Here is a 26,299-nt window from a genome sequence, read left to right on the forward strand (position 1 = left end):
CCCACCCAGGCTAGGGAGGGCAATCTGCTTTGCTGGGTCTGCAAATTCAGGTGTTCATCGCATCCAGAAACACTTTCACTGACACACTCAGAACAATGTTTGACCAAATGTCTGGTCACTGCGTGGCCCAAATTGACCGAAATTCAATTTTGTTTGCTATGTATTCTTAATCTCTTATGCTGTCTGTTCTTCTTGCCTGGAGAATTACTCCAGTTCTGGGTTTCTTAAACTGTTGAGAGTCTAAAGATTTCCCTTTTAAGGGGTGGATAGAGCAATGTAGGTAATATCAAGCATGGTAATTAAATGGGAATAAAAGGTAAATGGAATCCCTTTAACCGGTTTCAGTGACTTAATATTTGATGATTTGATTCTTTTCAGTTAAAATCACTAAAGGACTACTGTGTTTCCCCGAAAATAAGACCGGGCCTTATATTAAGGTTTCCTCCAAAAGTTGCAGTAGGGCTTATGTTCAGGGGATGTCATCCTGAAAAATCATGCTAGGGCTTATTTTCCGGTGAGGTCTTATTTTGGGGGAAACACGGTATCTTGTCCAGAGAGGAAGGCAACCTCAATTTTGGCAAACCCTAAAACAGCCCTTTTCCTTTTCTTTCCTCCTGAATCTCTAACTTGAAGATATTGAGTAAGTTTCTAATGCCTTCACTTTCTCTTAGGAACTATCTGAGACACGTGCAGTGGCAAACTCCTTTCTGCTTCTTCCTGCTTGCCACTTACCTCCCTCTTTCTCCTTCCTCTTGACATTGGCAGCTCCGATACTGACCCTCTTTCTCCTTCCTCTTACACAAGCCTCTCAGAGCACATCAAATCAAGTAAGTGCTAAATTATGTGTGGCAGAGGGTGACTGTCATAGGAGAGCAAATAAAGGAAGAAGGAGATGGATGTGATGGCGGAGTTGAGGTGATGGATGGTTCAGTATAGCGTGTTGTTGAGTATTTATATGTGCCAGGCACCCCACTAAGCAGATTTAGTGTGCACATGCTTGCACATTCGTGCATTCTCCCTCTCTCTCTCTCTCTCTCTCTCTCTCTCTGTCAGAGAGTCTGTGTGTGTGTGTGTGTGTGTGTGTGTGTGTGAGAGAGAGAGCGAGCGCTACAGAGAGACCTCAGTGAGGACCACCCTGAAACCCATTGTACAGACTTAAAAGGTTCAGGGAAGTTCTGAAAACTAGAGAATGATGGGACCTGGACCCAAAGCTGGGTCTTTCTGTTCCCAAAAATTCATGGTCTTCATCATGGTGCTTTACGAATTTGGCTAGGCAAAGGAAGCAGGGAGTACATTCCAAAAAAATATTTAAGTTGAACAAAATTATAGACTCTATTATCACCAAGTTCTTTTACCTAAAAATGACTTTTGGGATTCATTCTAAGGCAGTCGATTCATCAACATATTGTTCAGTACTTTCATGGAAGTCTTGTTGGAATTTATCTAAATTAAAACATAAATCAGCTCCCATCCTTAATACATTCCATTGGCATTGACCAGATATGGAATAAAAGTCTAGACTTCGTAGCAGCCTCTTCTCCAAGATGCTCTATTGATCTGGTCCCTTCCATCCTGTCCTAATTCATCTACTGTTGCTCTCTCTTGTGTAGGGTAGACGTGACTCCACTATAGTCATAAGGGCTATCTTGGTGTCCCTCAAATGTACCAGACCCATCCCCCTCGCCCAGATCTTCCCATGGCTGGCTCCCTCACTTCCTTTGGGTTTCTACTCAGCGACATCTTCTTGGACCGCCTGTCTAAAGTAGGGCCTCCCCTCCCTTCTCCCCCTCCCCCCTCTGGTGCTGTCTCATTCTTCCTCACAGTACTGCCTAGCTCTGGCTGTGCAATGCTGAGTCAAAAAGATGGTGCGTGCCTTTGTTCACGGAGCAGACAGGATTCTCCAAGGGTTTAATGATTCCCTGGGCTGTATTTAGTTGTCCCACTGTTTCGAGAACACATGCATGTAACATGGGGAGAATATTAGCCCTCAGGGAAGCAGCAATAGACACTGCCTGTGGACACCTGCTTGTTCTTGTTAGTTTAAGGTTAAAGGTAACCGTGGGAACTGGCAAAGCATCTGAGACTGGGATACATCTGATCCCATCCTTTGGAAAGCCAATTTGGACATCAAACCTTGAACAGAAGGGCCAAATTAGTAGGTAAGACAGCTCTACTGCCAGGAGTACCTGTACTTCCTTCCTGTATCTGAACTTATTCCTCGAAATGTTTCTCACAAGCTTCTGAAAGGCACTGACCTCTTTGAAGCTCTAACTTGAAGTCTCATAAAAAACATTGTCCCGTACACCTGACAACTTTTCCTAATGAACGTGGAGAGGAAATAGGACAGGTAACTCCCTTGGGGTGTCTACCCCAGTGAAAGAACCTATTTTGGAAAGGATTTTTACAGCGTACGTTTTTAATATCACTCAGGCCAGCATCTTAATCAGGCTTTATACTGCTGGGAAGCGCTCACCAACCAGCAGGATTGCCACCACAGGAATTTAATGTGAACAATTGGCACAGGCCTAATCATATTTCACTTATTTTCTTTTGTGTCAGCTTAAGATAAATGAGTCCCCTCCTTTATCAACAACAGCTCAGCATTCAGAAGGTTGCATTTTTCACCTGGGACAGGGGATGGAACCAGAAACACTTTATTATCCATCTCTCATTTTCTTCCCTTCCAACAATCAATAAATTCTTCTCCAATGTCTCTTTTTAAAGGTTGCTTACAAGTTTGTATTTCAGAACAATGTGCTGCCATTGGCTTTTATGCCTAAATCCTCCCCAAATCTGATGTGCATTTGGAGTGATTTATAATAATTTTTGGAGGTTTTTTTGTTTTGTTTTGTTTCGTGTTTTTTTTTTTTTTACAGAAACCACAAGATGCTCTAATTGCATGCTGTCTGAGTTGTGAGCACTGGTTCCCAGTGGCAGCTCTGACTTGCTGTCCAGAGAGCATTCCATACCTGTGCATTATAGAATAGGGCTTTTTTAAAGTGGAAAAGACCTTAATGTTTATACTGTCCCACTATGGTTCTGGAGTGAGAAGAAACAGATGCAGCTAGGCTTGTCCGAGTTCACACTGATAACTAGTGGAAGGGTCGAGGCTGGCACCCGAGTACTATACTCTTCTTATGATTCCAGGGGATGTGCTTATATTTCCTCCCAAACATTCTTTAAGGATAATCTTTCATTAAAGTCTAGAGGTATACAACCATCCCCATAGTGATCTGGCTGTTTTTCCCGATGGCCAGCAAGTAGAGCAGTGATCTAGGTGAGTGGTGCCAGGGACTGTTGCGTTTTCAGGCAGACTTGACTTCATCTGGGAGCTGCACTCATGGGCTTTCGTGGCTGACAGAAGACTTTTCACGCAGTCAGTCAAAATGTACTGTCTATGTACTCTGTGTCAGGGATTATGACAAGTGATTGGGATAAAAAGACATCGAAGATACTGCCCTTGCCTGTTAGAAGCTTTCAATCTAGAGGGGAAAAAATAGGAGAGCCCGGTCAAGCCTGGCCTCAGTTACAGCATCTGCTGCTCATTGGTCGATGCTCACATGTCACAAGTCTGGCCAGAATCATCATAAGTGTGTAGGGAAATACAACCCTACATGTGCCCAAAGACATGGAGAGAAGCAAAGTATTTAAAATGGTGGCTGGTCTGTCATCCTGTATCCGTCTGACCTCACTGTTAAACCTCCAAGGGCATGTAGCTTGTGTGAGAAGTAAATCTTTGTTGTTTGAAGCCACTGAGAATTTTGTTGTTACCATGGTATAACCTAACCTCTTTTTTTAAATTTTATTGGGGAATATTGGGGAACAGTGTGTTTCTCCAGGGCCCATCAGCTCCAAGTCGTTGTCCATCAATCTATTGCAGAGGGTGCAGCTCAACTCCAAATCCAGTTGCCATTTCCAATCTTAGTTGCAGGGGGGCACAGCCCACCATCCCATGTGGGAATTGAACCCGCGAGCTTGTTGTTGAGAGCTTGCGTGCTAACCAACTGAGCCATCTGGCAGCTCAGCAGCAGCAGCAGCTTATTGTCTTCAATCTAATTGTGGAGGGCGCAGCTCACTGGCCCATGTGGGAATCGAACTGGCAACTCCGTTGTTAGAGCTCACCAACTGAACCATCCGGCTGCCTTAGCCTAACCTCTTTTGACTGATACACATGAATTGCCTGATTTAGTCCCCAATTCAGAAGATACTTGATTATTTAAAGAAGAATGAGATATAAAAAGAGTACCAGAAATTTAAGCGGTCGAGCCAGCATTTCACCCATGCACTCTGATACCAGAACTCGTATGCTTAGCCAGTGTACCAAAATGCTGTGTGTGTGTGTGTGTGTGTGTGTGTGTGTGTGTGTGTGTGTGTTCCAGTTACTGAGGAAAGGTGGCATCCAAAGGATTGAGGAGAGTCAAGGAAGGCTTCCCCAAAAAAACTGATAGGTACACCCTAAAACAAGTAGGAATAAAAAATTTGGAAATAAAGAGAATTAGGCTCATTCCCTGTGTATGCACGTGGAAGGAATCTCTCCTCTGGCTGATTGACTTACCCCAGGAAAAGTACAGAGCAAAGAATGCCTATCCATATATTACTACTGACTACCAGAAATATAGAATGCTTCCAGCATTATGGCCTTGGATCTATAAATCATTAAAAGCAACTTTATGAGGGATTATGAAACATAAGTGAGAAATTGCAATTCTGACCCACTGAGGAGGCATCAAAGCAATTTGACAATTATATATGTCTTACATCCTCCCTCCCTCCCTCCCTCCCGCCCGCCCACCCTCTCTCTGTCTCTCTCTCACACACACACACATCACACAACACACACACACACACACACACACACACACACACACACACACACACACACACACACACTATTCTAACCAATCTATGAGCCTTATCTTTTTGGGTAACTGGGAAGTAATTAGGAGAAGAAAGAAAAACAATGTGATTTATTGGCATCAGTGGTAGAAGAAAGAAAATATGATTGAAGTTGAAATTGTATAGCAACTGACTCAAAGGATGCGAAGCTGGGATCCAGACACTGAGGAGTCACCTGGTCATCTCTCTTGCTGTTGTGTTCATCGCACAGCATTGATGATGGCTCCCTGTTTAATGCTCCCTGGAAGAGATCAGTAGCTACCTTCATGGACTGTCCCACCATTTAATTACCTTGATCACAAAACTCTCCCTGCATCTCATTCAGCTCTGTCCTCCTTCCCCAAGTGTGGTCCTTGATGAGAACAGAACACTTGCCAGCATGTCCCTTTAGTAGTAACTCCACACCAGGTTCAGACAAACAGCAGAGTTGTCTCTTACCAGTCCCCTTTCTAACCTGCTAGCTCTTCAGCCCAGCATATATCTCTCAACCAGTTCTCTATTGATTCTGGGAATTCCAAAGCACATTATGTCATGTCTCCTGAACTAGATTCCTCTTTCCTGTAACTATCATCATATCTGGAATTTTTTTTTAAAGAACCTTGTTGAGATTAAATTTACATACTGAAAGCTTTATCCTTTTAAGCGTAGATGTCAGTGATTTTAGTAAAATTACTAAATTAGGCAACTATCACCACAATCCGATTTTAGAATATTTATGTCACCTCAGTAAAACTCCTTGAGCCATGTGCAGTCATTCTTCTCTCCTAATCCAAGACAGCCATTAATCTACTTTCTGTCTCTATAAATTTGCCTCACTGGACATTATATATAAACTATATCATACAATGTGTGGACTTCTGTGTCTGGATTCTTTCACTTAGCATAATGTTTTTTGAGGTTTATCTGTGTTGAAGCACGTATCAGCATTTCATTTCTATTTACTGCTAAATAGTATTCTATTGCACCAATAGAGACTATTTTATATATATATATATATATATATATATATATATATATATATATATAAATATATAAATATATTCTTATATATATGTATATATATTCATCAGTTGATGGACATCTGGGTTGTTTCTACTTTTTTATTAAAGTATACTTGACATACAATATTATTAATATGTTAGTTTCAGGTATACAACATAGTGATTCAACATTTGTGTACACTGCAAAATGATCACCACGGTAAGTCTACTTGCAGTCTCTCACCATAAAAGTGCGGACAGAGTTAATGCACTTTTATTGACCACATTCTCCGTGCTGTACATTCCATCCCCATGACTTATTAGTTTTATGTCTGGAAGTTTGGACTTCTTGACCCTCTTGTCCCATTTCACTGCAGCAACCACCAGTCTGTTCTCTGTGTCTATGAGTCTGATTTTGTTTTGTTTGTTCTTTTGTTTTTTAGATTCTGCATATAGATGAAATTATGTGATATTTGTCTTTTTCTGTCTGACTTACTTCACTTAGCATAATACCCTCCAGGTCCATCCGTGTTGTCATAAATGACAAGATTTTAATTTCTTTTTACGGTTGAGTCGTATTTTCATTTTATATGTGTGTGGGTGTGTATATAATATATACTACATATTCTTTATTCATTCATCCATTGATAGACAAGTGTCATATCTTGGCTATTTCAAATAATGCTATAGTGAAGATAGGAGTGCATATACATATACACGTGTATCTTTTTAAATTAGTGTTTTTGTTTTCTTTGGATAGATACCCAGAGGGAGAGTTGCTGGATCATAAAGTAGATCTATTTTTAATTTTTTGAAGAGCCTCCATACTGTTTTCCAATGTGCTTGCATCGGTTTATATTCCCACCAACAGTGTGCAGTTCCTTTATGGTGCATCCTTGCCAACACTTATTAATTCTTCCCTTTTGGGTAATAGCCATTCTGACAAGTGTGAGGTGATATCTTATTGTGGTTTTGATATGCATTTATCTGATAATTAGTGATGTTCAGCGTCTTTTCATGTGCTTGTTGGCCATTTGTATGCCTTCTTTGGGAAAATGTCTATTCAAATCCTCAGCCCATTTCTTAATCAAATTGTTTGTTTTTTGTTATTGAATTGTATGAATTTTTTTATGTATCTTGGATATTAACCCCTTATCAGATAAATTATTTGCAAATGTATTCTCCCATTCAGTATGTTGCATTTCCATTTTGTTGATGGTTTCCTTCACTGTGCAGAAGCATTTTAGTTTGATATAGTCCCATTGCTTACTTTTGCTTTAGTTGCCCTTGACACTGGAGTCAGATCCAAGAAAACATTGCTAAGACCAATATCAAGGAGCTTACCACCTATGTTTTTTTCAAGGAGTTTTATGGTTTCAAGTCTTACATTCAAGTCTTCAGTCCATTTGCAGTTAATTTTTGTACATGCTGTAAGATAGTGGTCCACTTTTATTCTTTTACATGTAGCTATCCAGGTTTTCCAGCACCATTTATTGAAGAGACTGTCCTTTCCCCATTGCATATTCTTCGCTCTCTTCTCATAAACTAATTGACCATATATACGTGGGTTAATTTCTGGACTCTCTATTTTGTTCCATTGATCTATGTGTCTGTTTTTATACCAGTACCATACTCTTTTGATTACTATAGCTTTGTAGTATGATTTGAAACCAGGGAACATGATACCTCCAGTTTTGTTTTTCTTTCTTATCATTGCTTAGGCTATTTGTGGTCTTTTGTGGTTCCATATAAATTTTAGAGTTATTTGTTTTAGTTCTGTGAAAAATGCCATTGGAATTTTGATAGGGATTGCACTGAATCTGTAGATTGCTTTGGGTAATATGGACATTTGAACAATATTCTTCCAATCCATGAACTTGGAATATCTTTCCATTTATTTGTGTCTTCTTCAATTTCTTTTATTAATGTTTACAGTTTTTAATATATAGGACTTTCACATTTTTGGTTAAATTTATTCCCAGGTATTCTTCCTGATGTAATTATAAATGGAATTGTTTTCTTAATTTTTCTTTTTGATAATTTGTTTTTAGTGTATAAATACACAGCAGATTTTTGTGTATTTTGTATATCCTGCAACTTTCCTGAATTCATTTATTAGTTCTAATAATTTTTTGATAGAGTCTTTATAGTTACCTATATCATTCCGTCTGCCACAATTTCCCCTTTCTGGCTATTATGGATTTTGCTGCTATGGATATTTATGTGCAATACTTTATGTAAACATAGGTTTTCATTTACCTTGGACAGGTGTCTAAGAGTGGAACTGCTGGGTCCTATGCTCATTCTGGATTTAACATTTTAACAGCCAAACCCTTTTCAAAGTGCCTGCACCATGTTGTATGCCCAGTAGTGGTATATCACAGCCCCTGTATCTCCACATCCTTGCCATCATGTGTGTTTCTCATGTTTTTTGTTTGGTTTTCGTTTGTTTGTTTGCTTTTAGACTAGAAGCTCCTAGAAGGGAGGGACTCTGTCTTCATGCCTTCTCATTTTGCATTTAGCACAGTGTGGGGCACACAATTAGAGTTCAGTGGTACAGCATAGACTGTGGTGATGAAAGAGTTTTGTTTTAGAGTTAGACTTTTAGGGTGTCTGAGCATCAGTGTATTCAACTGTGAAATGGAACAAATAGCGTCAACCCTAGAGTTATAACGAGCATTATATAAAAGGTGATCATGCTCTGTCTAATGCATATGGAAATGGCAACTTTGATTATTATTGTTTTAAATTTGCATTGATGTGTACTTTCTAAACAATCGCTAGTTTAGCCTGTTCTTTTTTGCTCCGATAGTCACATATTTAGGTATAGACAGTGTACTGGGCCCTGAAGATTGAATGATGAGTGACGTGCTATCTTTTGTGTCAAGGAATTTGAAGTCTAATGAAGAAGGACAGAGAGTAAATGGATTATTACAGCCCTGTGATAAGTGCTACGATCGAGATGCACACAGAATATGAGGGGATCTCAGAGGAGGACCCCAGACTCAGAAAAGAACCTAACCAGAACCAAGGAACTGGGAAAAGAGAAGGTTGGGACGAGCATTCCAGACTAAGGGAGGGACATTTACAAAGACCCGAAAAGGGAAGTTGAGAAAGTTGCTAGTATGTTTTGTGACGGAAGGAAGGGAGACTGGCAAGAAACGAGGCTGGAGAAGTGAGCAGGTGCCAGATGAAGATGCTGTTAAATATTACACTGAGGCGTTTGCTCTTCACCTGAGCTGCTGCCCTTCTGTTACATTTTATCGGCTAAGGAGCCACAAAGGTGGTTCCATATGTGGTAGCAGAAGTGACCATTTATAGATTAAAGGGAGCAGCGGTGGAGCAAGCTCAAAATCTCTAACACTGATGCATACTCCTCAATGTTTTTCATCATTGCCTCCCCCTCTCCTGAGAGCATTAGTTTTCTAACTGTTTCCCCCACCTATGAAATATTAATACTGTAGATAATACTGTGCATGTACTCTGTACTTAAGTGTATTTGTACTTTATACATAAGAAGTTGTTTGTTCATTTGTTTGTTTACTTGCCCTCAGTCACCAATTTCCATCCATTGGGGACTGCATCACGCTAGTTGAGAACACATGCTCTAATATGTTGGAATCTACCTGAGGCATCGGCCTAAGTTTTATCGTTTTTGTAATTCCCACAATACCTTTCAAAATGCAGCTACTTAGAATGAAGAAATTCCGTCACTTAACAGGTATTTGCTGATCACATACTATGTGTCAAGTAATGTTTGAGGAACTGAGATGACAGCGAACAAAAACCTCACCCCTCATGAAGCTTCCATTCTAAACCAATCTGTGTATAGATAAAATCATTTCACTCTTTAATCAAAACTAAGTAATGCCTGCCACTACAGATGCTCCCACAAGTGAGAGTCTGGAGACCTGCTTACTAAAATAAGACTTGGCGTTACTTCAAGTTTGAAAATATGCTGACAGAATTAAAAACCTGTTTCATGCTGATATAGCAGGAAAATCAGAAGAGCAAGAAATAACACTTTCTTTAAATCAACGTAATGCTACCTCCCAGCCCCCATCCCACAAGGGCCGACAGGGCATTGCACATCACTCAGGATTTTCAGGACATCCCAGGGTTTTGCCCAGAACCAGTGGGAAGGCTCCTGTGACACTGGTCACTGTCTTTCTTCGGCAGTGGCTGAGAGCACTGTGTTCCCACCCACATGGTCACTTTAGGTCTGGAAAAGGGACATTCCTGGGGCAGGGAAACTTTGGAGATGCTGGAACCCTACAGCTATGTCTGTCTGAGGTCCTACCTGCCCTGGGAACACTGGTGGGTGTCTAGAACTCATGGGAATCACAGTTCTCTTGTCCACCCCCAGTTGGAAACTGTTTCCTCTTTTCCTTCTTGCCTCCCGTCCCAACACTTCTAATACAGTCTATTTAACGAGAGTTAGCTTTAACAAAGATAAGATGCCGCACTGCTCTCAGGCTGCTCCTGCTTCTCTGCTGTCAACATTTCTAAGCCAAGTCATTACAAAGCCTGAGAACCTGCTTGAAATGGTGATGAAAGGGGCCAGGGGCCAACATGAGAGATATGAAGAAGGAAACAAATTACTATTTCAGTGTATTGTCCCGCCACTCTGAAATCTGTTCCTTTGTTCTGTACTCATCTTGTAGAAAACTGCCTATTTGAAACCCAAGCAGCCAGTCTGGACCAGACAAAGAATAAAGAGCAGCAAATGCCATAATCCTTGGCTTTGCCCAGAAAGAGCGTCTCCAGATTTTACCTACCACTTTCCTTCCCCTCCCCCCCCCACCCGGTCCTTTCTCCCTGAAAGACTCTTATGGGGGCCCACCCTGAATGGGGCTGGGAAAATGATGGGATTTGCCCATGTTTGTGAAAATTCCTGTGTGCCCGGCATGGGGGTTGACACTCGTGACACTACCATGTACAGGACAGCAAGGGTCCTGCCCTCACTCGGATGACAGGGATCCTGGCCTCCTGCTTGTGTCTCAACTGCACTTCATAGACTTGGGACCATTAGCAGGCCGGTACTGGCTCCATCCAAGCCCAGCTATCTAGCTGCTGGAATTTTCATGTTTTGTCTTCAAGAGTGTTGAAGTTTTACCATTAGACGAGGATAAAAATGATCTATTTCTTTCTAATTACTTTGGACATAAGTATGATTCACCTGACGGGGAGGGATGTTTTGCTTCAAAACTGACGTAAACTTTCTACCTTAATAATACCCATAGCTCCTTATGTAGTTAAAGGTGAAATTGTTTAAATAAGACTATTCTCAAGCTGTTTTGCTGTGTATCTAACCCAGTCTGATTGTTTCAAAGCTATAAAGGAGACTTAATGTGGGGACATAGTCCACTGGCTACTCTAACTCTAATCTGCTTTGTGTTATATTTTGAAAATAGAGGCCAATAACAAAAATTCCCACTGTTTGATAGGCCTTTTCCGCCACATCTTCGGCCAGGCCTGGGGACTGGGAAGGAGACCAAAACAATAAAGTGGTGATGCACAAGAATAGGAAGAAACTGTATGTAGATGGAAGAAATGATAGAAATTTGGGAAGTTTGTAGTGAGTTTTCTACCAAAACAGGTATTTAAGGGAAGCTCAAGTTACTATTGCAAAGGAGTTAATTGACCACTGGGTCATTCTTGTACCTCCTTCACTGTTGTCCTTGGCTGTGTGCCACCTGTGACATGCGCTGTGTCAGAGGACAGGATAGAGGGGGCTTTGTTTTCTTGTGACTCTCCAGGGCTTGCAGCACGCAATAACTGTCGGCCCTCCATATCCAAGGGTTCCCCATCCACAGATGCAACAATCTGCATATCAAAAATATGTGGACAAACGGTTACGTTGCTGCTGACGTGTGCTATGTAGTTAGGCCTACGATGGTTACATGTGTACTGAGCTTGTGCTGACTTTTCTTTGCTTGTCATTATTCCTTAAGCAATCGAGTAGAACAACTATTTAGATAGCATTTACATTGCATTAGGTATTCTAAGTAATCCAGAGATGAGTTAAAATAGACGGGAGAGCGTGTGTAGGTTATATGCAAGTTGTGTGTCATTTTATATAAGGGACTTGAGCATGGATTTTGGGATCCATGGGGGGGGTGGGGTGTCTTAGAACCAATTCCCACAAATACTGAGGAACAACTGTATGCACACAGTAGGCTTTCTAGAAATAGCAGAGGATTAATTCTGCTTATGTTCCTGTGCATGAAAGGCAACTGGGTTGTAATAAGGCGCCTCTGAACCCCTGGAAGTTGGAATAAAGATGTTCAACTGTAAGAACGGATGGCGTTAGTCTTGGGGGTTGAAGATGCCCCTCTCTGTTATTGCTGAGTATACTCACCAAATAGGTGAAACTCAAAGATGTATTAAGAAGCCCAGCAGATAGCTTAAAGATATGACTTTTGCATCCGTTCAATCCAGTAAGAACAATGACTAAGAGTATATAGTCTGAATTGGAAAGACTTGGATTCAAATTCCTGATTCTGTTATTAATTAGCTATGTGATTTTGTGCAAGTTACTTACCAATAAATTTTCTCACATGTAAAACACGAAAAATAATGCCTGTCTCATAGGATCATTGAGAAGATGACATAAGGTTATACGTATAGCACTTAGTATATGACAGTATAGATTCTTCTTAAAGTGCTGATCTTTAAAATAAATAGGTGAGGAGAACTTTATTTTTTATAACTTAATTTTTTAAAATTACAACTGGTTTTTATAAATTAGAAAGTGTAGATAAGCAAAATTTTTAAAAAATAGAATGCACTCATATCCTGGGCATGCAAAGATATTCAGTATTAACATTTATATTTCCTTCTAGAATTTTTCCTGTTATGTGCACATATAATTATATGTGTATGAATATGTATATATAGTTATAAATATGGCGTAAAATACATTTTTGTTAACTGATTGTTTCACTGAATCATAGATTATGAATATTTACCCATGTTCTTAAATATTCCTCTATAAGATTCTCATAGTATTCTATTACAGCATATTCAATTACCCTTTTAACATGAAACTTTCAGATAGTATCTTTTTTTTTCTCTTATAATTGACATGGTGATGCACAACTCTGTAACCAAATACTTTCACATTTATATGATTATCTCCCTATGATTAAGTTCAGGAAGTAACGTGATAGTTTTCAGTAATAATAAAGAAAATAAGCTAATGCATGAGAAGCAGAGTATAGTAATTTAATGAGTCATCAATGAATGTTAAGGATAGAGGATCTATGTAAGCACTGTAAGGAAGGAGGGAGAAACGTTTTACTTGAAATAGACTCGCTAATTACCCCAAATATAATCTTATTTCAAGTATACTTAGAAAAAACAAACGGATACTTAGGAGTTCTTGTTTGTTTTATAAATACACATCATGCAAACAAGAAAACCAGTTTAGTCAGTTTGTAGATGGCAGGTTTAGCATGTGTTTCTATGAAAAGGTCTGCTTCTCTGACTCCTGGAAATAATCAAGAATAATCCAAAATGGGATAATTAACATGTCCTTTGGTGGGGGGAGGTATATTTGCTTTTCCTTATTTCTTTTTGTTGTGGATTCTACCTGCTGCTGGTGTGATGTGTACATGCCCTTCGGCCGATTGCCTCTCACACTGGGTTTGAGCTGTCCCTACAAGTATCCAAAATAGAAGCATGCAGATGGCATGTATCCATGACAGAATAATACTGACCTGAAGGGTGTGTTGTCATCCACAGGCAGAAGTGCTGTTATAAAAGAGGGATGGGGCCAAGTGCCCACTTCCCTCTTGGTCATTCACCGTCCACCATGTGGTGTCTGTACTGAGTGTAATGAGGTACAGAGCACATGGCAGTGCCAGCAAGAAGAAACGATAGACGCAAGGGAGAAACTGCAGAAGTCTTCTCAGACGTAGCTGAGTGCTATAGGCTAGGTGGAAACTGTGGTGAACTGGACAGCATATGGTTCTGTAAGGGTGGTTGCTGCTACTTCCTTCCAGCTGATGGTAGTCGTGGCAGAAGGTAGGCCCAGACTTGCCAGGAATCCCAGTTTTCACGAGAAATGAAAACCTGGATGTTTTCAATTCAAATCATGCAATTTCCATATGTTATTGGGGAAATGGAGGAATACATTTTTTTAACGCATTTGTGGGTGTGCATGTGTGTGTATGTAAATACATACGTACATAGACACAAATCTTATTCTGTTTCTCTGGAGAACCCTGACTGATAAACACACACACGCACACACATGCACACACACACGAGAGGAAACATGGTGGAGGACAAAGACAGAAGCTAGACTTCCTTGAATATCTCTTGTTTTGTTTATTTGACTTTGGTGCTATATAAATAGTTTACAAATCCATAAAACAAAGTTAGACTTTAAAAAAGCAGTCATGAAAAATTGAAAGGGAGAAAAACAAGAAACAGTTGAACCTCACTGACACCCGATTGATGGCATAACCGCACAGAACAGAACTACTTCAAGTGACTTGGAAACCCAGCAATTTGACTGTACTTTCCTAGTAGGATATACTTCAAATACTTTCTTAAAAGACAAATTTTAAATTAATTTTCTTAATCACAGTGTTAGTAGAATAGTGGCATTTGTATTCTGACACCGTTCTGTGTGTACTGTGGGTTGAATCATATGAGTAATCACGGTGGTGGTATTGAGAACATGGATCTTAGTATGGAAGACAGGTGATAACATTGTAAGATCCGTGGGATTAAAGGAAAACCTTCAAGTCCTGAGTTTGAATTGAAGTTTCATGTAAACTCATGGTGTTTTCTATTTAAAACACACAACTTCTTTTCTAACCCTGTCCACAGAAGCAAGGGCAAATCCAGTAGCAATGACCTCTCAAAGCTCTCACCTTGTCATCTCCAAATACCAGTTCCCATCAAATAATCAAGGCTTTTCACTAGAAATGGCTGCTTCCAGGCCTAGGGCAGGGCATGTGTAAGATGACCCTGGAACATCGTGTCGTAGCAGAAGCTGCAGGGCCATTAACATCCACCAGGTCATATGAAAAGGACATAGGGGTCAACGTGAAGAGGCCCTCCAAATAAGGGTAGGACAGTTAGAACATCAGTAGGGATAAAAATTGTGCTGGAATTAAACAAATCAAAATGTTCATAGTGATATTTAAAAAGTAACAATCTCATGCTCGCTTCGGCAGCACATATACTAAAAAAAATGGAACAATACAGAGAAGATTAGCATGGCCCCTGCGCAAGGATGACACGCAAATTCGTGAAGCGTTCCATAAAAAAAAAAAAAAGTAACAATCTCATTGATCATCTTGAGATTCAATGCAGTATTTTGAAGATCAATAAATAAAGAAGGAAAAATCAAGCATCCCTCAAGTTCCTATATGTTTACCCTAAATTGCAGTTATATAAACTGTAATTTAGGATAAACATATAGTTGATGATATACAGTTTCTCTTGATAGAATGCCACCTAATAAATAAAGAAGAAATAAAAGAATTAACACCAATTTTTAATTGCTAGTGAAATAATGGCTCCTCCAGGCAAAGATTACCAATGGCTGATGACATCACAGCCAAAGTCCTGTGCCTCCTGACAGGGCAATACCACATGGTGGGCAGAAAGATACCCTTCACCTCAAAAATGTCAGTGTCCTAATCTCAGAACCCACAAATATGGTACATTACGTATAAGGGGATAAGGGGAATGAAGGTTACAGGTGAAATGATGGTTGCTGATCAGGGGATCTTAAAACGGGCAGATTACCTGCCTTATCCCGGTGTGGATAAGGGGAGCAGAAGACTCTTCAGAGTGACTGGACGTGGAAAGACTCAACCAGCCATTGCTGACTTTGAAAGTGGAGGGGACCACACGCCCAGGAATGCGGGCAGCCTCCAGAAGCTAGGAAAAGTCAAGAAAGGGAGTCTCCTTTAGAGCCTCCAGGAAGAGCAGCAGCCCTGCTGATGCCTTGATTTCAGTCCTTTGAGTCCTGGATCAGACTTCTAAGTATGGAACTGTAAGATAATAAGTTTGTATTGTCTGAAGCCGTTGAGGTTTTGCTTATTCATGGTGGTATCCATAGAAAATTAATGGATTCCATTTCCTAGGATATACTCTTTGTAAAAAACTGAGCCTGCATCTGATCAAGCCTCTCGATCTAACTACCAATCTACAGGAAATCCAGGGCACAGAGGAACACCTTATAGGAAATTATGGCAACGTTCAGCAAAGTCCAGACTTTGGGCAATGCTGTTGGGAAAATGACATGTTTTGTTTATCAAATCACGTGTGTGTGTTTGTGTAAGGGAAGAGGGTGAGGGAGAGACTGACTGACAGGAGATGACCTCATGTTCTGTGTATCAACCAATTGCAGTGTGGAACTTGATTTACACAAAATAAAGAGAGAAAATGAATATTAATGAAATCAAACATTGGCACTGGTTTTTTTTTATATTAAGAATGATTGTTTTGGGTGTGATAATGGTATTGTAGTTATGTTTAAACAAAGAAGGGGTGGTATGGTGGATGCAGCAGATAACAATAGACAAATTGAGAATTGTTGAGGATGAGTAATAGGTACATAGATGTTTGCTTTTTATTCTTTCTGCTTTGTCTATATTTTCATGTTTTCATAATAAACTATTAGTTAAAATATTAGTAACTCATTTGACTTTGTGTTGTGAGCCAAACACACTATGTGCAAAGGCTACATTTGACCAACAGATTGCCAGTTTGAGATTTCTGCATGGTTTCAGAAAAAGGATCTTTCCTTCTAACCTTTCGCTTTAATCATCATTTTCTCTCTTCCCCCTCACCTCCGGCTCCATTCTTTCTGCACTGCCTAGCAAAAAGGGCCGCCTTCCTCTGGGCAGCTGAATGACTGGCGGGCATTACAAATTGCTTGAAATAGAATTTTCTTAGAGTAAGTCAGCAAAGAGGGTGGTACGCATAATTGCATTGAACATTGAACAATGCCTCCTAGTATTTTATGTGGGTTGTTTTTTTTTTTTTACCCAACCTCCCTCATTCTACCCTCTTAAAAAGAAAAAAGAAAAAGAAAGTCAATACCTTTGTTTCAATATTTGAAAGCCTGAGGTGTTTTGAAATTTTGAGTAATTGCATTTTCCTTGTTATCTCTGTGCCTCTATTTCAGGATGGAATGGGAAACTTGAGAATCACAGAAAAAGGTCTAAAGCTAGAAGGCGACTCAGAATTTTTGCAACCTCTCTACGCCAAAGAAATCCAGTCCCGACCGGTAAGTTTCCACTGAGAGAAAGAATTATTATTCCTCCGGAATCTAAATCTGGGGAAATTTATCTTGCCATCAGCTGAGCATAAAGGGTGGAGTAGGGGGTGATGTCACGGGTAATGAGATGCATTCAAATCTGAAGTCTTGAGTGTGATCACAGCGCAGTTAAAGAACTGAGGCTCGGAGAAGTAGCACATCTACAGCTACATTGTGATGAAGTAGCAGGGCGAAGATTTCCACTCAGAAATGTAACTCTGACCGGTTTTCTGTTAACTACCGCCTCCTACCCTAGCTTTTTCTATTATTGTTTCTCTTTTTTTCCATGATCGAAGTGATTCCTAGATACCTTACTTTTATTAATCAATATTATCAAAATTAATTTTTGTTTATGAGTGTTTTTTTTGGATTGGTTTTTGTTTCTTTGGTTTTATTTTTGTTTTGTTTTTTTAGTGGGGTGGTAGAATTTGCTGGTTGGAAGGAATTATTAATGCATTTGCTTTGCCTGGATTGATTTTAAGCATTTAATACCTGTTATATGCATTGCTCTTGATCTATATTTACTTCTCTGATCCTGGCAAGTTGGTTAGTTAAATCATCAGTTTAAGTTACTGGTTGTACTTGAGATGAATAATTTTACCTATATTAAACTTGTTTAACTCGTGAGTTTGGACTGACCATTCCCCTCTAATGGTATTGGCCAGATAGTAAATATTTAAGGCTTTAATTTTTTTACAACTCTTTAAAAAAAAAGGTAAACAACATTCTTACCTCAAGGGCCTTACAAAAATAGGCGGTCGCTACAGTTTGCCCATCTCTCTCACTTATATTAGTGATATTTCCATAAATATATAAATATTCTGGCCGGATTGCATGTGGTACAAAAAAGCAGACTTTAAGATTATGGATAGACTCGTTGATATGTGTTATGTAAAATATCCTGAAGAAAATTTCCTTGGTGTAGAATTAGAGTCAAATATAGGAATCAAATATAGAAATGTGTTTTAGAAGACTTGAAAAAAGGTACCTGGAATTTCTCTTAGGGCTTCATGTAAGAATTGAGCTTTGCATTCTATTCTGTACCATTTTTTCCTCCAAATAATATATTAACAATAATTTTTATATCTAAATATTTAAAAGTGTAAAAGCTTTTTCAAGGGGTGATGATGTAGAATAAACTACACATACTTAGAATGTGCAATTCGATAAATATTCACATATGTGTATGCGTGTGAAACCATCACCACCATGGAGATGATGAATGTACTTGTCGATTCTAAGAGTTTCTCCATGCCCCTTTTTAATTGCTTCATCCTGTGGCATCTGCCCTGCTTCCCCCACCTCTGTCCCCAAGCAACCAATGATCTGCTTTCTATCCTATACGTTACTTTGCATTTCTTAGAACTTTATGTAAAAAGCATCAGGCAATTTACATATCTAAATAATTTTAAGAATAAACTGTGTAAGTAATTTTATCAAGATCTCTTTTTAACCATCTATTTGATATCCAGCTTAAAGAAGAATAAGGATTTTTTGTTTGTTTGTTTGTTTGCAAGCAATTGAGCTGTGTCTTGGTTTGGCTGGGGAGAAATATTAGAAGTGGCTCAGGGCATAAACGTTTACTATTTCCCTTTTGGATGACATCAGAGCACAGGGAAGGGATAGAGAATAACTTATTAGGCATGGTGACAAAGGTAGAATTAGTCTTTCTTTGAATTGTCACAAAAAGTGAAAATATATATATTGGATCAAAAAGGCAAAAGAATAGAAAGTTGGTGCCTTAGTTTATGTGGCTCCCCTTCCCACAAGCACAGGGACAATTGCCGGCTGAATGGAATTGGGTTCTGGTAGCAAAGAAGGCCATGGGAAGGACTGCTGGGCAGGCAGACAATAGACTTTGCCACACCTAACTGAATTATCTGCTCACATGATTCTCACGTGACCCTCACATGTAGCAGCTCTCCATGCTCCACCTCGCATCTTCCGCTTGCTGGTTTTTTCCTGATACACCTGACCATTGCTTACAGACCACCACTGGAAGATGGTAGAATTCTCTGTAGAATTCTCTGCAATATCATTTCTCCATCCATCATGGCTGCTTCAGTTTCATGGGATGTCTCCTGGTTCCCCCATTATAATGAGATCAGTGCCCAGTTGAACGAGATTACTCAGCCCCTCCAAGTGAGGATAACTAATGAAGCAACACGAGTTCATTTTGGTTTTGTGTTTCATTGATCTGAGAGGAATTCAGATTGGTTAAGTAATCCACACAATGTTCAATACTGTTCTGATTTCATTATTGAAGGTTGCAACCCTGGTAAAGTCACTACAAGTTGATTAGTGTGATAGCAATCACTTTGGAAGATAAACTGATGAGAAAATGTTCATCTCCGTAAATCTTCCATCTGGGAACTGAATGAAAGCCCTGGGATATTCTACCTTTAGCCACATAGATGCATAGCTTCTAAGTAGTAAATTATCATCCCGCTCAGAAAATATATTGAAAAGGACACACAGTAAATTAACTATGCTGTCATCACATCCAAAGACCAGCCTGTCCCTAGAAATACTACTTGAATGCATTAGCACAGAAATTTGTAAAGTTAAGGGATACCGTGCCAAAAAAAAAAAAAAAAACCCTCTATGTTTAAATCCCTATTTCCATATGATAGGCAACTTTTTAATTGCTAAATACAACTACAGATTTGGGGCAGGAGCAGTAGTTCATAAATTGAATGAATTCTAAGGAGACCTTTAATCACACAGTGTCATTTTGGACCAAAATGGCAGCCCCCTACTTCTCTGGAGAGGCTTCTTACCCATGCTGCTGGAACTAGATGGTGCTTGTGAATAACTTAACGTGAGGTGATAAAAGAGGACACTCGCATTTATTGACCATCTACTTCGTGTCCGGCCTACAGCAGTAGGAAAGTTGCACAGTGAATTTTTCCCCGTCCTCATTTCGAACTGCACTTGGAGTGGTTATAGGGGTCCTAGCCCATTGCTCTATTGAATTTAGAAGGTCAGGAGAACAGAGGGGAGCAAAAGAAGTTAGAAGAGGGATTTAAAAAGCTAATTTACTTTAAGAGAATAAAGTAGAAACCTATTTTAAAACATTTAAGGGTATTTATATGCCTTTCAAATATTTTTATCCTCTAAAAACACACCTATTTTAAGATGTTCTGCCTTCTAAAACGTGTATAAAATTATGAAGTCATATCTAAATGGGGTTCTTAGAAGTTGCCTATACCGATAGAGAGCATAACAGGGTGGTGAAACCTGTGTGCTGTATTGTTGGACGTGGGTGGCAAGCAGTGCTACTATTTGACAGATTAGTGATCTTTGAGCACTTTCTTAATTTGGCAAATCCTTGCTTTCTTATCTGGGCAATTGAGATGATATCCATACCTACATCAGGGGTAGTTATAAATAAGTAAGGTAATGTTTGTTAAATCCTTAATTCAGAGCTTGGCATGAAGTGAGTGCTCCAGAAATTGTAACTCCCGCTCCCACCCCTTCTCTTGATGATGATGATGATGACGATAATTTTCACGATCAGCATCCTCATCTTGTAGCCCCCATCTCATCTGATGTTTGAACTTCCTCTCAACCCAATGGTCTTTCATCCTCTTCTTGAATGTCTTCTTAATCACAAACTCTGCCTTCTAAGGAAATCCACTCATGTTCCATACCTTTTAAGTTAAAATTTTTCTTTCTCTGGGTTATACTCTTGCAATGTTCAACTCACGTTTTTCTCATTCTTCTACTTAAAAAGTGTTGTTAGCTCTGGCACTCGTAGATTACCGGCACAGTCTTCGGAGGTGGGGGGAAAATAGGTTTATGGTGTATGCCAAGTACCTTAAAAAACATTTGTATACTTTGAGCCAGTAACGATATTTCCATTCATTTTATGATGTAGAAAAAGTAAGACATAGTAAAATATTAAAGATTAAAATACACACACAGGCCAGTTGCTTTACAAAAACCAGTTCGAATGTGGGTTCCTAGTAAAGTCTGCATTCCACGTATGAAATGGTGTTTGATGGTATCCCAGTTTGTTAATATTTATGAAAGTTGAAAAACTACTGTATACTCCCTGAAACTCAGCTGGTCATCCTCACCATGGATTTCCACATTTTTACCTATCATGTCTTTGTTGTAGGAAAGGGTGAGTTTTCCTTTTTTTCAGTTCTATTTTTTTTTTTAATATGATGTGAATTGAGACTTATTCCATCAGCCTGAATTACCAACACTTATCTAGGGTAGAAGTTGAAAGAATTCAGTTAGAATTCAATTAGACCAGTAACTTCACTTAATGTAGGAGGCCTTAAGGCCCAGAAAGGAGGTAGGATTTACCCAAGGTATACCCCCGGAAAGTCAGAACTGAAATCCAGGATTGCAGTGTCCTTCCACATCAATATGCTGTTTATGTGATGATTAATTTTCTCATGACACTGTGTTTAGGAAAATAAATTGAGTTATACATGGTTATTTTCCTCTCACGAGGAACAACTTATTGAAATTCAAAAGCACTAAGAAAAGGAAAAGATAAACAATAGTGGATAACACAAGACGAGCTTAATTATGGCTGATCTAATCACTGAGATGAGATTCTCTACTTCATAAATTTAGTAAGAAGGTTATAAACTATTAAATGAACTATTTATATGAAGGCTTATGAAAGAAGGTACACTCTGCATCCAGCCCACAGGTAAGAGTTTATGTCCCTCACGTGGTGTCTTCCTTTCAATATGAATTAGTTTATAATATTTAGATACCTGAAGATTTGACATTAAAAAAAAAAATTTCCGTTTTCTGATTCTCATGAAAAACCAGAAAATCTGGCCTAGTGGTTTGATATTCCTAAGGAGCTGAGTAGCAGCCGCCTTCGTTAGTCCGGCAGTTGTTCTCCAGTTTGGCACAGTCTCCATCAGTCACTACTGTCTCCTCCCTAACGTCTTAACTCATTTCTATCATAGGCCCCTGAGGCCCCTTGAGGGTGCAGTTGAGGATATAGATGTCTCATCATGCAGGACTCCAGAAATTAGGTTGACTCCTTAGGATTCGTCGTCAGTCACGACTCACTGTTCCTCACTTCTTGTTCCTCCGTTGCCTCAATTTCTCCTAGTGGTCTGGCTCCTGTGGGTTTTGAAACAATATGCAAGCTCAGTGACAAGGACTAGCCATCTCAGAGCTTCTGGAGGCCGAGGCGCTGGACCACTGCAGCCATGCCCTGCCCTGAGTCTCCCAGAATACACCTCCTTTTGGTCTTTTGTCTTCTCACCACTACAGAGCATAAATGGGGAGGAGGCAGACAGGGAGGAAAAAAGGTGAAATTTTTGATTTGCTGTGCTCTGCCTGAGGCAAAAAAAAAAAAAAAGCAGGATGGCAGGTGAGCACCCACCGTGACTGAAGAGACTCCACTGACGGTTTCATTGTGTTGAGAAGAGCCGTGTCTCCAGTAAGTTTAGAAACCAAATGAAGTCTTCTCCTCAGTGAGCAGAACAGCTTCAAGTCCCCAGTGAACATATTGCACACAAAACAGTACTTTCCATGCCACGTGCATGGAACATGAACATCTTGCTGCCTTTAATTAAAAAGTTAACTGGACCATGAAGTATTGCCCGAGTAAGTAAAAGTGATTTGTAACTGAGTCAGAGGGGTACATTAGATGTCTTTGCATTTCTTTGCTCACAAATAAATTATGGAGATGATTTAAAAATGGGAGGGTCGCCTCTAAGCCCATCTGTACTGTGAGGCTGATTGCCATTCCTGAAATGCATCTTTGTTTTTACATGTCATAATTGATTGTGGACAGTCGTGTGAACCAGCTGCTTACTCTTCTTTTTTTAAACAGATACACAGACTTTGAGTAGGGCGAGTCTTAATACTATGGTCGGTTGGTTTACTTATCCTGGGGAACAGAGATCATTATTTAGAGACTTTTGGTTGCCGTAGAATTAAAACAGACTGCTGGGCTTTTTGTTCTTCCTTTAATTTGGAAGAAACTGACTGTGTGTGCTTTTCTTAAATGAAGTTCATGCTGGAAATGTAAGAGTGACTGAGGGCTTTGGTCGGATCTCAGTTATAACTACAGAAGCCAGAGTTTTGGTAGAAGAAGGTCCAACCTTCAAATGAGGCTGAGACTGTCTAATTGTATGATTTGAGGGTCATTGGGCAGATAAGCTCCCCAAACTCATTCTTCTTACCTGTCATGTCTCAGTGTCCATAAGTCCATCATTATAATCTCATTTATTTGAAGACTCAGGAATTTGTATTCATGCCAAACCCACACTGCAAATACCCCTTCCCCCCATGCACATACACATCTCCACAAAGGATTTGAGGTAGCTTAAAAGAAATATGTGCAGTAACATATAGTAAGAAGAGATATAACGGTTTCAGATCAGGAAACAAAAATTAGAATAGAAGGCAGAGGTGAGGGCAGCTCAGTGGAATCCAAGGGACTGGCCAGAGCGCCCGTGTAGTTGTTCTTGCTACGCCTGGCGTTTTGTATGAAGTTTCCAAACAGAGGGACATGGTCTCTGGGATGAAACCTTGTGTCTGTACCCTCTAGAGATTAATATAATGGCCTGGCCGGGGAGGACATTGGTGTTCTAGAAAGTTCACTAGATTCAAAGTTAGAGAATCTGAGTTCTCTTCTTCTTGTCAGTGCTGATATGATTGGCCCTAAGCACTTAGCACGGCATTCCTCTTCTCTCCGCGTCTTTATCTGTAAACTAAAGAGGTTGGACATGACCAGTGCTTTCCTGAACTTTTTTTTTTTTTTTTTAAACGTGGAATCTTTTTTCAAGTCAAATTGTACTTGGAACCCCAAAATGGCAGCAGATGGAAGCTGAGCTGCTGTGATTGGGGGTTGGGGTACTGCAGCCTTTTGTCCTGCCCACCCCATCTCCCTGTCACAAGATGCCAGGGCCCTGAGGCTCCACACACCACAGTCAGAGAACTACCAGACTGTATGAAAACCTAGCCTCGCTTCATCTAGGTCTCTGCTCAAATGGTAGTTCCTCATGGGTACTCTTCCTGATCACCCATTGAAAAGCTATCCCTCAGTAGCTTCATTTTTTTGTCATTATATCATATGTTAACTACTCAATTATATTAATTTCTATCTATATATAATATGTATATATTATTCAATTAAGTATCTATACACTTACCTGTTTTGCTTATCCTATTACTATACAGTGATGGCAGGGACAGAGAAAGGCAGTTACTAAGTGATGTCCTGGATTAAGACCCTGGCTCCACCATGTACTAGCTGTGTTACCTCAGTCAAATTACTTGACCTTTCCTGTGCCTCATTTTCCTTATCTGTAGAATGGGCATGGTAACAGCACTAGTGCATAAGCTTATTTACAACATCGAGAGAATTTATTTTATGTAACAGAGAGTTTATTTTATAAAATAATGCCTTGTGTATAAAGGACTGTGTAAAATTGCAATACAATTTATTGCTATTAACATTTGTTAATATTATTATTTGCTTCGTTTACCACTGCATCCCTAGTTCTTAGACTAGTGCCTGTCACATGGAAGGAAAGCATTTTTTTGAATGAATGAATGAATGTTCTGTTAGGATCCTTCTTTCTCAAAGATTCTATAAGAGCCTCTCAGGCAGGGAAATAAAGACAGATTTCTCTTTTATAGGCACTTACAGCCTGATTAAATGTCTGTATCGGCCACATGTCTGCACTTCTCTTCCCCATCACGATGGCACATCAGCATCATCTATAACTCTTGTTTTCAGGGACGTCCCACCCACCTGTAATGACTACTTGGTGCAAGTCTGCTTCTCGCTTATTTCATAAGTAACATCTGAGAGGGAAAAGTACACCTCAGCGTCTATCGTGATTTGGTTTTTGTTCTTTTCATGATAGGAAGAGTCCTACTTTGGCTACTGTGGCATCCCACAGCCAGTAATACCTGCTGAGTATTTGGGGAGAAGGATGGCGAGAGAAGCTAGCTTTAAGGAAGAAGGATGTTTTAATACATCCTGAAAAGTTTTGTTGTTCTTCACTTCTAAAGGGTTGGCAAAAAAAAAAAAAAAAAAAAAAAAAAAAAAAAAAAAGTGAGTTTAAAAATATTTTCTTAATGCTGCAATCAAAACATGCTCACCTTCTGGAGACCCCTGGCATGTCCAACACTTAATAATTGCTGTGGGTGCGTTTCACTGCTAGTCTTAATTTTTAAAAACTTGTTCATTGTCAAAAACACTGACAATTTTTCAGAAGATGTCATTTCAGAGGCCGAGAAAATACTTCTTTGCCATCTGAAATTATAATCAAATGCTCACTCTTACTCTGATTTTGTGATCTCCATCAGCTGAGTGTAACCTTTTGCTGCTGCGCTCTGTAAATTATTACCAGTGATGTTGTAAATGGCAGCTACCTAAATTATAAGTGTGGGACTTTCTATTTCCAGAATGATTCTATTTTTATCAACCATGATTCTCCCTCTAGGCAAATACCAAATGGTCCACAAAGCAAACAAGCCTTTTAAGACTGATTAATATGTTTTTACACTTACTTGTTGAATTTTGGAGGGAGTAAGACGTAGACTGTGATAAAAATCGTCATGTTGTAAGAATAAGACAAACACATTACCCTGTTTTTTCCTTGCCTGTTACAGTAAGGTAGAGTTTTCTACCTAGGAAACCATAACTTCCACTTTGTACCACCAGAGTCATGGAAATAAAAGTGTCATTTCTCTACAGTAAAGGACAAGTACAGAGGGTACGAGAATTGCAGTTTTCCACTATCAAGCTCTGTACATTGGTTTGGGGCCTCGGTTAAGGCTCAGAAAGTTATGTTAAAAAAATGTTGGAGGAATATTATGGAAAGGTGAATTATCCTTAGATGAGAAATTGAGCTGGCTTTATTTTTAAGTTATTAATTCATGAGTGTTCATATCACTAGATGGATACATAGTTCTCATGTTTGTTTATGACCAGTTGTTAACAAACCAAGGTTTTTTATTTATTTCTTTGCATTCTTGATAATTTTTTGACTTGTCTTACCATGAAGAGTTTTCTGAGTTGTGGAATTGACCCCTCTGCTTTCTCTGGCTGCCCCAGAGTTCACTAAATCGCTGAGTATTTCTTTCATGATATCATAGCAGCACCCCCATGAGGGAGGTACAGGAATAAGTTTAA

At 39.5% G+C, this 26,299-nt stretch overlaps 1 protein-coding gene and 1 non-coding gene across 4 annotated transcripts in view; both read left to right on the top strand.

Moving 5' to 3' along the window:
* Nucleotides 1-26,299, top strand: part of SGCD (sarcoglycan delta) — an 837,085-nt gene that overhangs the window by 615,551 nt on the left and 195,235 nt on the right. For all 3 annotated transcript variants that reach the window (XM_074313830.2, XM_074313831.2, XM_019750404.3), the window contains one exon: nucleotides 17,032-17,133. In XM_074313830.2, the coding sequence (XP_074169931.1) occupies nucleotides 17,032-17,133 (102 nt within the window). The remainder of the gene's footprint in view (nucleotides 1-17,031; nucleotides 17,134-26,299) is intronic.
* LOC141567408 (U6 spliceosomal RNA) lies at nucleotides 15,052-15,161 on the top strand. Its single transcript, XR_012489991.2, has one exon. It is a non-coding gene; the product is annotated as a U6 spliceosomal RNA (small nuclear RNA).

Source organism: Rhinolophus sinicus, chromosome 5 (genome assembly GCF_057876585.1).
Source record: "Rhinolophus sinicus isolate RSI-liver-muscle chromosome 5, RSI-T2T, whole genome shotgun sequence".
Classification (NCBI taxonomy): domain Eukaryota; kingdom Metazoa; phylum Chordata; class Mammalia; order Chiroptera; family Rhinolophidae; genus Rhinolophus; species Rhinolophus sinicus.